Consider the following 12,009-nt stretch of genomic DNA (forward strand, 5'->3'; position numbering starts at 1 on the left):
GTACACATAGGGAGTCAAGGAAGCATAGCATGGAAAAGGAGACTGGGAGCCCTACTACACACTGAATATGGACTTTTCAATCCTTTGCTTTTCAGATCCAATCTTTACTATATCTTCTTCCAAATGCTGAGTTTCTCGGGGATTATTCCATACAAATTGGGTCACTTCTGGTTGAAATTGCCAAACTTCAATCAGATTCCCCTCAAACTTCATTTTTTTCCTGTTCTGCAAAATCAGTTGCCATACCTCATCTTTTTATTTTCTGACATTTATTGAAACTTCTTAACAGTTGTCTCCTCTAATTTCTTTTCCTTTGTGATTTATTACCTTTTAAAAAAATATTAAAGGCCCTGACTGGTGTGGTTTAGTTTGTCAGGTATCATCCCCCAAAGCGAAAAGTCACCAGTTCAATTCCAGGTCAGGGCATATGCCTGAGTTGTGGGTTCAGTCCCTGCTCGAGGTGCATACAGGAGGCAGCCAACTGACATTTCTCTCTCACATCAATGTTTCTCTCCCTCTCTTTCTCATTTCCTTCCCCTCTCTCTAAAAATAAATAAATAAAAAGTCTTTTTTAAAACAATTGAAGACCTCAGAAATCAGGAAATTTGAATTGATATACTACTAGTATCAGATGTAATGACCCTATCCAAATGTCACCAGTTGCCCCAGTACTGTCCTTTATAGCAAAAGGAACAAATCCAAGATCATAGTGTGACTGTTTGGTTCCTCTGAGAAGCAGACACCAAGATTAGGTGTATAGAGATTTATTAGGGAAAAGACCTGTGAACGATAAAGGAATAGGAGTAGGCAGGAAGAGCTTTCAGTCCATGACACCTGTGAAAGCAGAGAGGTGAGGAAGTACTGAAAAGGAAGAATTCCAAGCACCTAGGTACAATCACCAAGACATGGAAACAGCCCCCGTGGCCATCAGTTGATGAGTGAATGAAACAACTATGGGCCCTTTACACAATGGAATCCTACTCGGACGTAAAAAAGAAGAAAATTTTACCCTTTGCAACAGCATGGATGGACCTGTAGAACATTATGCTAAGTGAAATAAGCCAGTCAGAGAAAGACAAATACCAGATGATTTCACTCATATATGGAATCTAATGAACAAACTGAACTAACAAGCAAAACAGAGACAGACTCATAGATGGAGAACAGATGACAACTAGTGGGGCAGGGAGGAAGTTAGGGGGTGGAGGGATTGAGCAAAAGGGAAAAGAATTTACGGACATGGACAACAGTGAGGTGATTGCTGGGGGGGCAGGGGGCATATAAGGGGACTAAATGGTAATGGAAAAAATATAATAAAGATTATATACTTTTTAGAAAAAGAAAGTACTCCAGACTACAGCACAATTCTAAGAAAATGTTGGCCAGGCCAATGAATGCTCCCAGAGTCTGAATTTCCCATTAAAGGAATCTCATGTTGGGTAAAAAGGGTCCAGTTCCAGTACCCCTGCCATGGTTAGTCACTGGAGTGTGGCCTGGTAAATCCTGGGGTAGATCCACAGAGGCAACAGGTGGGCATGAAGTCAGGGGCACTCCCCACAGCACGTCTTCTTAAAGGGAGATGAACCAGCTACCTCCACAGCCACCACCCATGCACAGCATTTATTTGCCATATCTCTTTCCATCAGGAAAAGTTCTTGACACTTCTTTGTTTTTCACGACCTTGTAATTTTTTGAATATAGGCCAATTATTTTATAAAATGTTTAGTGTTTTCTTATCAAAGTTACACATTTTTTTGGTCAGGGATATCACAAAAACAGTGCCGTGTTCTTCTATCAGGGAGCACACACTGTCAATCTGTCCTATTACTAGGAGTGTTAACTTTGATCTCAAAAGGAAGGTAAGGTCTGACAGCTTTCTCCAGCATATAAAATTGTCTTTCCTGCCCTGGCTGGTGTAGCTCAGTGGATTGAGCGCGGGCTGCGAATCAAAGGGTCGCCAGTTCGATTCCCAGTCGGGGCACATGCCTGGGTTGCAGGCCAGGTCCCCAGTGGGGGCCACAAGAGAGGCAACCACACATTGATGTTTCTCTCTCTCTTTCTCCCTTCCTTACTCCTCTCTCTAAAAATAAATAAATAAAATCTTTTTTAAAATTATCTTTCCTTTGTAATTAATAATTATTCTCTGTAAATGTCCAGTTTCTCATTAAACTTTTACCTACCATTAATGATTCTTATCAAAATCATTAGTACTAGATAGTTGCCAAACAGTGGCTTTCTAATTCCATCACTCCATCTACATTATTACTTGGCATTATACTGCAAAAGAGCCTTCTTTTCTTGCCACTTAGTCAGTCCTTCCTGTATTTATATCAGTATGGGCTCATGGATTTCTATTTTATTAAATAGCAACTTTACCCAATGCTCAAAGTAAAATAGTTTGAGTCATCGGCAGCCTCTTCAAGCTTGTCCCTGTGCCTCTTTGACGTATCTGTATTTTTCTTTAAAAATTTTCATTTTGTCTCTCAAAGGTGTTTCAAGTTGAAATATAAACTGCACCAGCCCTAAAGTCAGCCATTGCCCCAAAGAGTCCTGATTCCTTTTAATAAAGAATATTTAGAAATCACAATCTGTGTTTTGGTGTGCTTATTGTTACTACAAACACTGTTTCTAGGTCCTCTTAGAAGATAGAGTTAGGAAATGTATGTATGTATGTATGTATGCAGAAATCTATATTAATTCCATAATGTTTTATTTAGTTAAATGTGTATACATTCATATATGTGGATTTTGACATGAACACAGGCATAGACATAGACAGAAACAGAGGCGTAGAAATAGACATAGCATGGGTTTCCACCAAAACCTCCAATTACTATCCTACACAGAATTACTTCTATTCTTCTCATATTTGTACATTTTTCCCCCCTCATTGAGAAACTTGGCTCCCATTGTCCTCAGTATATTTACTTATCTGCTTAGGCCTCTGCATGAAACCAAATAAATTTCTACTGCACCGACTACCTCCTTGATCAGCCACATCCTTGCTCAGTTCCTAACCACACAGGGGCCTCCTCATGCGGACACCTCTTCATTAGCCCTCAGTGTAACAGCTTCTGGCGACCCATTTTACTTCTCACATGATTAGCTTCCAAGATTGAAGTCAACTTAGGAAGGCTAATACAAGAGCAGCTGCTGAAGACCCACCAACCTATAATCGTTACGTCACCTTCTACTCTCCAAACTCAGTGTGGGCTAACATTATGGTTCCATCCTTGCACTGAGCCTTGGCCAAGACCACTGTCTTTTACCCATAGATACCTCTAATTCTGAATATCTCAGAAAAAACATTAGGTGTGATAGCACCAATTTCTTTCTGCCCAGAAGGCCCTGAACCCATTAAGCAAATGAACCCACCCACCTCTCAGAATTCTGCAGTTTGGCTCTTTGCAAATTCAAACAAAATAAAATTCTGTGCCTTTTTTCCCCCAGTACCAGGGCTTGCATAACTAGCAAGGCCTCACAAGAATCACCAGTGGGTCACTCCTTTGCTTCCACCCCATTCTCCAAATAGCTATCAGGTTCCCTTAGTATAGAACAAGAAAAAAATAAGTCATCTCTTTGCATGACTTTTACCATATTATAAAATCATTGCTTTATTGGTCTCGACTTTCTAGACTCTAAGTTCTTTGAAAGCAGACACCGTATCATTTCCCATCTTTGTAGACACAGTGCCTAATCTAATCTCTAGTTGTTGTAGACATTATAATTTGTTAACCTTTCTTTGAACTATTTCTTCCTTCTTCCTCTTTGTACTTCAAGGCTCAGTACCATTTACCAATGTTCTTTGTAAGGTTCAGTTGTTTTCTCTGAATAACCCAAGGTTTCTGCCAGAATCAGTACATTAATGGAGATCAAAGGACAGTCTCAAAATTTCTTGAAGAAATGGGCATTATAGAGATTTTGATGTCCAACAAGGGCCCTTTCAAGGGCTACCCGGCTTGCACAAAGAACAAACATGTTTTAGCAGACTCTTTTTAGTCCTTGAAGGATAGTTCCAAAATCTCCCCTCAGGCTTCTATTTCTTGGAGACTTTTCCTGAATACAGATCCATGTTGCTATACCAGACCGTTTTACTAAAAGGACTAGCGCGACCAACAGGGCCTCATAAATCCATCAGAGCAGACCTTCCCTTGCAGCTTGACACCAACTTGGGCAGCAACTTCAAAGCCTAGGAAGAGTGTCCTCATGATGAGATGTACCTGCTTCCCTTCTCCCAACATCGGATAGGCCTCTCATTGGAATGAGCTCCCCAATTCTATGAATGCACCTTGCTGCAAAGCAGTTGTCCTCGGGGATTGATTTTAGCAGGCTCTTCACGGTGGGAATTTCCATCTCCTCACGGTCATGCTTGATTGAAACTGGGCTTTGACCTCACCCAAATACACTCTCTCCTCTAAGACTGAATGAACTTAGGGCCATCAAATACTTCACCATCCCATCCCTTGGTCAGGGTGTTGTGGGATATCCTGCCCTTCTCCTTTCAGCTATGCGTTCTATGGAGCCTACAGGCAGTAAATACACATAATGTGAAAACTGTTGCAAGTGTAAATAAAATTAAAAAGATGGAAGGCTTCCCAATTCTTTGTATATACTAGCATTACCCTAATGCCAAATTCGGAGAGAAATAGCACATAAAGGAAAACCATGGTCCAATCATACATAGGATCATAATGCAAAAATCCTACTAAAATACTGGCAAATCAAATCCAGGAATATATAATAAGAATATAACCCAACCAAGTTGGACTTAACACAGAAATATAAAGAATGGCTCACTATTAGAAAATTAATAATATCAATCTGGAGAAGATGTATTTCAACAAATGAGAGAACTTTTCATAGCTCACGGTCTATTCCTGATTTGTAAACATTCTTAGCCAACTGAGAGTGGATATAGGTGTCCTTAACTTGGTATATCAGAAAACTTCAACAACAAAATAATAATAATATTCCATAGGGAAGCATTAGAATCATTCCCATTAAAGTCAGGAAAGAAACTTTACTTTCAATATCATATATTGATCATAGGCAATGCAATGATATGTAAAACAGAAATGAGGTATATGTACCAAAGAGGGAAAGACAAAGGCATCAATATGATTGTTTACCTAGAATGCAAAATAAACAATGATAAGCAATTAAGATAGTTGATCAAAAAATGGGGGTTCTATCAAAAGTATCTTAACAGGGTCGGTCATAGTGGGTAGTCGTGCCCCAGGCCTATAACTTCTTTTATGTCAGCCTTGTTGATTGTTCTAGTATATCTAGGTTAAGACACCTTTGAAATAGTAGAAGTCACCTTGGTTGGTGTGGCTCAGTGGACTAAGTGCCAGCCTGAGAACCAAAAGTTTACTGGTTTGATTCCCCATCAGGGCACATGCTGGCATTGCAGGCTATGTCCCCAGTTGGGAGTGAGCAAGAGGCAACCAATCAATATATCGCTCTTTGACATTGATGTTTCTCTCCCTCTTTCTCCTTCCCTTCTCTTTTCTTTAAAAATAAATAAATAAAATCTTAAAAAAAAAAGAAATACCAGAAGTGATACCCCTCCTCCAAGGGGGTATAACCCTCAAGAGAACACACAGTCTTAACTATTCTGTAATCCACTCCTCACCTCCATGTAATTCTGCTTTAATTTCAAATGCATAAAAGAAGCTACAAAACTATTATTGTCAGGAGCATATTTCTCCCCAGCATATGTCAGTTTGACTCAAACTCTACAGGTTTGGACATTTCTTACATGGACAATACTAACAAGAGTTCAGCAAGATGATCAGATATAAGAAGAAGAAAAAAATAAAACAAACATCTGCAGCAATTTTCAGTCTCATTACAAATCACATAAATGTGAATTAAAACAGTATCAAAACAGACAAAAGAAATGTCTTTTGGCTTCTGCTGAAACTCTGTCCTAAGGAAATATTTCAAGACATATACAAAGAAACATGCATAAAGACATTCATAAAATCTGAATTCTCCCTCCATTATGCCATTTTAATAATGTTGCTAAGTTCCTTACTGTCCAAAGCTAATTAGTCTTTATCTTATTTACCCTATGAGAGATGCTTTAACACTGCTAGTCACTTTCTCCTTGACCCCCTTCCTTGTGCTATCACTTGTAGAAGGTGGTTGTGAGAGTTAGGAGGAAGCAGAGGTTTGAGAATCGCCCTGTTGGAAAACAGAAGCTCTTATCTGCTTGGGTGTGTCGGGCCTGAAGCCATAGACTGCAGAAGCAATCCAGAAAGGAGAAGCAGATGTGGTCAAATGAGAAAAGAGTGGCTGGAGAAATCCAAAATGAGGACCAGAAAGCAAAGTCGGTCAAAGACACCCTGAGTCCCAAGAGGAACAAAAAAGTCTATATACAGACAAAATTCTGCAGAATCCCTGTGATTATTTCAGCTGAATGGTATTCTCAAATCTCAGCGTGTGGAATCTTGTATTCTCAGGATATCTTAACTATACCACTCTCTCAGACTCACCTCTTTCTTCTCTGAACTTTCTCGCATTTAATCATCCAGCCTGCTTTCCATTTATCAAATAAATATTTACCAAATAACCACTATAGGCCAGGCATTTGTGATATTCCATGAAGCTACCTAAAAATAAGGGAAAATCCTTTTCCTCAGGAGCTCACCCAGCCGTCATTTCCTTCTCTGACCACCTCACAAATGTGTTAGCCAAGGTTCTTGCCTAGATTTCTCCTCTTATCCCCTCCCATGGCTCCAATTGTCTCACATTACCAACCATTGTCATCCTGTAGCTATTTTGAACTCAGGATAGCCAACCCCAGAGAGTCATCTGCCACCAATATGGAAGGGATCATCATCAACCTAGAAACTCCTCAGTCATCCATCAACTTCCCTCTTTCACCACATAGAACCACAACTGGGTCGCAATTGATAACAATATCACCTCGGACTTCCGCCAAGATGGAGGCATAGGTGGAAACACTGTGCCTTCTCCCACAACCAAGTTTGAATACAACAAAGATTTGGAGAAACAAAGACACAACCAAAGGACAGAAAATTGAATTATACGGAAGTCCGACTACATCTAACCGTTCAACGGGACGGTAAGAGGGGCAGAGCCAGCAGCGAGCAGGGTCGGGCAGGACAGGGCCCCCGACCCAGGCGCGCAGGCAGACGGGAACCAGTTGGGGTGCGGGGCAGACCGCGGGCGCATATTCGCGCACAGTGAGACAGACCACACAGGCCCCAGGGGGCGAGGGCTGACGGTGGTGGCACACTCGCGTGCAGTGGGACGAAACGCATGGGCCCGGTGAGGGCAGCAACTGCGGCACCGGTAAGGGCCGTGGCGGAAGGCAGCGGCAGACAGGATGCCATAGTCCCTCTTTGACCCCGCCCCTACATACAGCGTCACAACCCAGCGACTTAGTTGCCCTGCAATACCAGTGAGAGCCACTGTCCCTCTTTGACCCCGCCCCCACATAAACGTCACAAACCAGCGACTTCGTTGCCCTGTTCTAGTGAACATTTTAGGGCTCTGATCCTGCTATGGAACAGGCACGAACAACCCGAAAGATGGCGCGAGAAGAACTCAAAGTCCCAGAGCCAATAACTCTAAAGAAATTGCCAAGAAATTGCCAGCCTGTCAGAAGCACAATTCAGGACACTATTTATCAGGATGCTCACAGAACTGGTAGATTATAGTCACAAATTAGAGGAACAAAGTCACAAATTAGAGGAACTTATGAAGGCTAAACTAATTGAAATGAAGGGAGATGCACAGGAAACCAATAGTGATGGAAAGGAAACTGGGACTCAAATCAATGGAATGGACCAGAAGGAAGAACAAAACATCCCACCAGAAAGGAAGGAAGAAATGAGAATTCAAAAAAATGAGGAGAGGCTTAGGAACCTCCAGGACATCTTGAAACGTTCCAACATCCGAATTATAGGGGTACCAGAAGGGGGAAAGAAACAGCCACGAGTGGAAAACGTATTTGAACAAATAATAAAGGAGAACTTCCCCAGTCTGGCAAAGGAAATAGACTTCCAGGAAATCCAGGAAGCTCAGAGAGTCCCAAAGAAGTTGGACCCAAGAAGGAACACACCAAGGCACATCATAATTACATTAGCCAAGACTAAAATGAAGGAGAGAATTCTAGAAGCAGTAAGAGATAAGGGGACAGTTACCTACAAAGGAGTGCCCATCAGACTGTCAGCTGATTTCTCAAAAGAGACCTTACAGGCAAGAAGGACCTGGAAGGAAATATTCCAAGTCATGAAATCCAAAGACCTACATCCAAGACTGCTTTACCCAGCAAAACTTTCATTTAGAATGGAGGGACAGATAAAGTGCTTCTCAGATAAGATCAAATTCAAGGAGTTCATCATCACCCTTTATTATATGAAATATTAAAGGGACATATCTAAGAAAAAGAAGATAAAAAATATGAGCAGTGAAAGGACAGCAAACTCACAGTTATTAACAACCACACCTAAAACAAAAGCAAACCAAGAGGTCAGCTAGATCAGGAGTGGAACCATAGGAATGAAGAACACATGGAGGGTTAGAAACAGGGGGGTGGGAGGGGGAGAAGGGGGGAGGAAGGTACAGAAAATAAGTAGCATAGATGGTAGGTAAAAAATAGGGGGAGGGCAAGAATAGTAGGGGAAATATAGAATCTAAAGAACTTGAGACACGTGGTCGTAAACTTAAGGGGGGATGGTGGGGGAGGGAGTGTGCAGGGTGGAGGGGAATGAAGGGGAAAATAGAACAACTGTAATGGTATAATCAATAAAATATATTTAAAAAAATAATAATAATAACAATATCACCTCCTACAAAGCTCTCAAAAATTGCACACTCCTCTCTATTTTTTCCAACTCTACAGTAATTTTAGGCAGACATTACTTTGCAATAGACTTCTAATTTTTTCCTGTCACCCCAAATTTCCCCTTCCAACCAGTCCACCATTACTACTGATAGAAGACATATCTTTCTACAAGGAAACTTTCTTTCTTTTTTTCTTTTCTTATTAAGGTCCACCATTGTTTCTGTACCCATATGTCTCCCCCTGCATTTTGGACCTTTAGACTTCTTCCATCTATTTCTTTACCTTCAGCTTTTAACACCATGCTGGCTAAACAGAATTGCTTATCTCTTGCAAAGAGAAAAGCACAAGAAGCTTCTTACAAGAAGCTTTGGTCATGCTCTGCACCTTTCTTTGCCCGAGATGCTCTAACCCTTTTTTCCCTTTGACAAGTACTGGCCCCTTTCAAGATTAATTCAAACAGTACTTGCTTTGTGAAGCCTTTCCCATCTCCTCCACACAGAGCTGTCCAATCTTTCAACTGTGCTCCATGCTTAGAGGTATACTTCTATTAAGGAAAAAATCACATCTGTTTCCTATTCATTTTGAAATTTAAATTTGTTTACTTACCTGTCTCCAAATATTGAAGTGACTGCCTAACCGTTGAGGGTAGGGATCTTGTGCTTTTCACTTTATATTGCCCTGCACCCAGAGTAGTTACCACCACAAGTCTTTGCAGAAATAATTAATAACTCACAGAATAAATGATGACTGGAAAAAGAAACATGAATATTAGGATACAATGAATAATTAGGATACAATGTATCTCAGTGAGAGGTTTGAGAAATGCAGAGCAAGGAATGAAATGAAGGTCACAGGAAAAAATCAAGAGGAACTGCTGGTGTGCACAGAAAACAAAGCTGACATCAAGGAAGGCAGAGAACCAGAGACTGGACAAAGTAACAGCTGGACAGAGTCCAGTGGAACCAGGAATATCAGAATCCCAGTAAAATCTTTGTAATTCGGCTCCACACTCCCAAGCAATTCTCATCGGCTTATCATCTCTATAAAGATAAGACTATACATAGGTTCCTAGGGAAAATACTAAAAAACAGAAACAAAAACAAAACTTACACTTGGCCAGCAAGGCATTCGATCAAAAAATTTCCCAGAGTAGATAGGTCTGATGCGATCTGGAGGTTCCACTCCTGGTTCAGTGTTTTCAGCCTCCTTTTTATCTTCAGGTTGTTGGGCAAACTGGCACTCAGGGGGTTCTATCACCAAGCCCATTTGGGGGTCTGTATTCATTTCATCTGACTTCTCTGGTTGGGGCAGCCCAGTGTCCACCTCCATGGAAGGTTTCATCTCTGCACTGGGCTTCATCACCTCACAGGTGGACTCTTTTTCCAGTTCCTGGCTAGGTTCCCCACCCCAAGATGGCTGCTTCTCCACTGAAGCCCATAACCCTTGAGGGGCACCAGCCTCAGGATCTTTCCTGCTCCCTACAGCCTGTGGACTTTCACACACCATGCCCAGGGGAGGCCTCATTATCTTTCCCGGACGCCCGGCCAGAAGACACTCATTTTCTAAACCCACTCTTTTTGGCAACATACCCAGAGAAGGTTTTGTTTCCTGCGAGGCTGAGACCCTGTCGACTCCCAAATTACTCCTCCCCATGAGGGTTCCAGAAACATTCTGTCTCTTTAATCTCATTTCAAGCCCTTTGTTCAATGGACATTTTGATGTCATCCTTTCCTCATATTTATTACTGACCAAACGGCCCTCCCTCGATGGGGAAACTTCTTTTCCTAATCCCACTCTGAACCCCAACTCCGTGGGAGATTTTGTTCCCACGAAGACCTTCCTCTCTCCTAAATCGTCCTTTCCTCCATGGGTTAAACCAACCTCCAGGCTTAGGGGAGATTTCCCCGCAGACACCCTCATTCCTCCTACGGCACCCATCTCTAAGGGGAAACCTGGTTCGGGGGAAGTTCCCAATTCCTTCGGGGGCCCCAATCCTTTGGGGGACTCCACTCGCACGAAAGTGCACATCTTCGCTCCCCACGGCTTCCTGCCTCCCACTTAACACCTAGGGGGTTCTCAGAGCCAAAGGAGGTGGAGGTCTGTTTACCCCGTTACCTGGGAAACAGGGGCGTGGCTAGGTGGGCAATTCTTTCTCAGGCCGATCGTGGCCAGTCTCTCTCCCTGTTTCTCGGTCTTGGTTTCTCTTCCTCTCTGTCTCTCTCTCCCTTCCTTCCTATCTTATTCTTCCGTTACCCCCTTCGTTACTGTATTTGGAAGGCAAGAAAATTTAAAGGATGTGGTCTTGGACACTGTATCAAATGCTCACCAATTTTCTTTGGTTTCCCAAGGAAAACAGTCCCTTCAGGATGGGATCTGCTGTGGGCTTTCTCCTAGTCGCTGGGCCTTACATTTTACTGGTGACCAGGGAATAAATAACACTGTTTCTGGTGGTGATCACTAATTTTAGGTGCTTCCATGCACAAGTACATTCATACTGCATTTAGTTCTTTTGGCGCTAAAGAACTACTTTAAATGATTATATTAAATCATTAAATTTAAGTTATATCGGGCATCTGTGGTATAGAAATATCTTTTTTTAATTTATTTATCTTTGGAGAGGAAGGGAAGGAGAGAAGGAGAGAAATATCAATGTATGGTTGCTTCTCGTGAGTCCCCTGCTGGGAACTGGCCTGCAACCCAGGCATGTGCCCTGACTGGGAATAGAACTGCAATCGTGTGGATCACAGGCTCCAGCTCAATCCACTGAGCTACACCAGCCAGGGCGAGGTATAGAAATATCTTGAAGTCTTTGAGAACCCTCACACTTTGATAACTAGGCTTTAAATGACATTTAAAATTACTACATTAAAGTTTGAGATGTGTTATACAATACACATATTTAATTTTTAAATATCATGGCAAACTTTGTTTTCAAGTATGGTATTTCCTCTAAATTGGGTTTACACTCTGTTGGGTTTTAATCAAAGTTTCAATATTTGGTGAATGTCATGTTCTCTATATACAGGGGACATAGAACATCTAGCTTAGAATTTGAATGCAACTCATAGGATTCTAGTCTTTTAAAGAAATCTATGAAAAATGTGTGAAGTCAAAACAAAATTTTAAAAGTGATTTGGGGATACTATCTAACATTCATAAAAACTGTTTACCGTAATTTTCTAGATAGT

General features: G+C 41.6%; 1 protein-coding gene across 1 annotated transcript in view; it reads right to left on the minus strand.

Annotated features, from left to right (window-relative positions):
- Nucleotides 1–10,864, minus strand: part of EFHB (EF-hand domain family member B) — a 47,513-nt gene extending 36,649 nt beyond the window's left edge. Inside the window, exon 1 of the mRNA XM_037070844.1 lies at nt 9,932–10,864. Within this exon, the coding sequence (XP_036926739.1) occupies nt 9,932–10,849 (918 nt within the window). The 5' untranslated portion in view covers nt 10,850–10,864. The remainder of the gene's footprint in view (nt 1–9,931) is intronic.
- Between the last annotated feature and the right edge of the window lie 1,145 nt (nt 10,865–12,009).

Source organism: Sturnira hondurensis, unplaced genomic scaffold, assembly GCF_014824575.4.
Source record: "Sturnira hondurensis isolate 20B ecotype Veracruz unplaced genomic scaffold, ASM1482457v3 Scaffold0019006, whole genome shotgun sequence".
NCBI lineage: Eukaryota > Metazoa > Chordata > Mammalia > Chiroptera > Phyllostomidae > Sturnira > Sturnira hondurensis.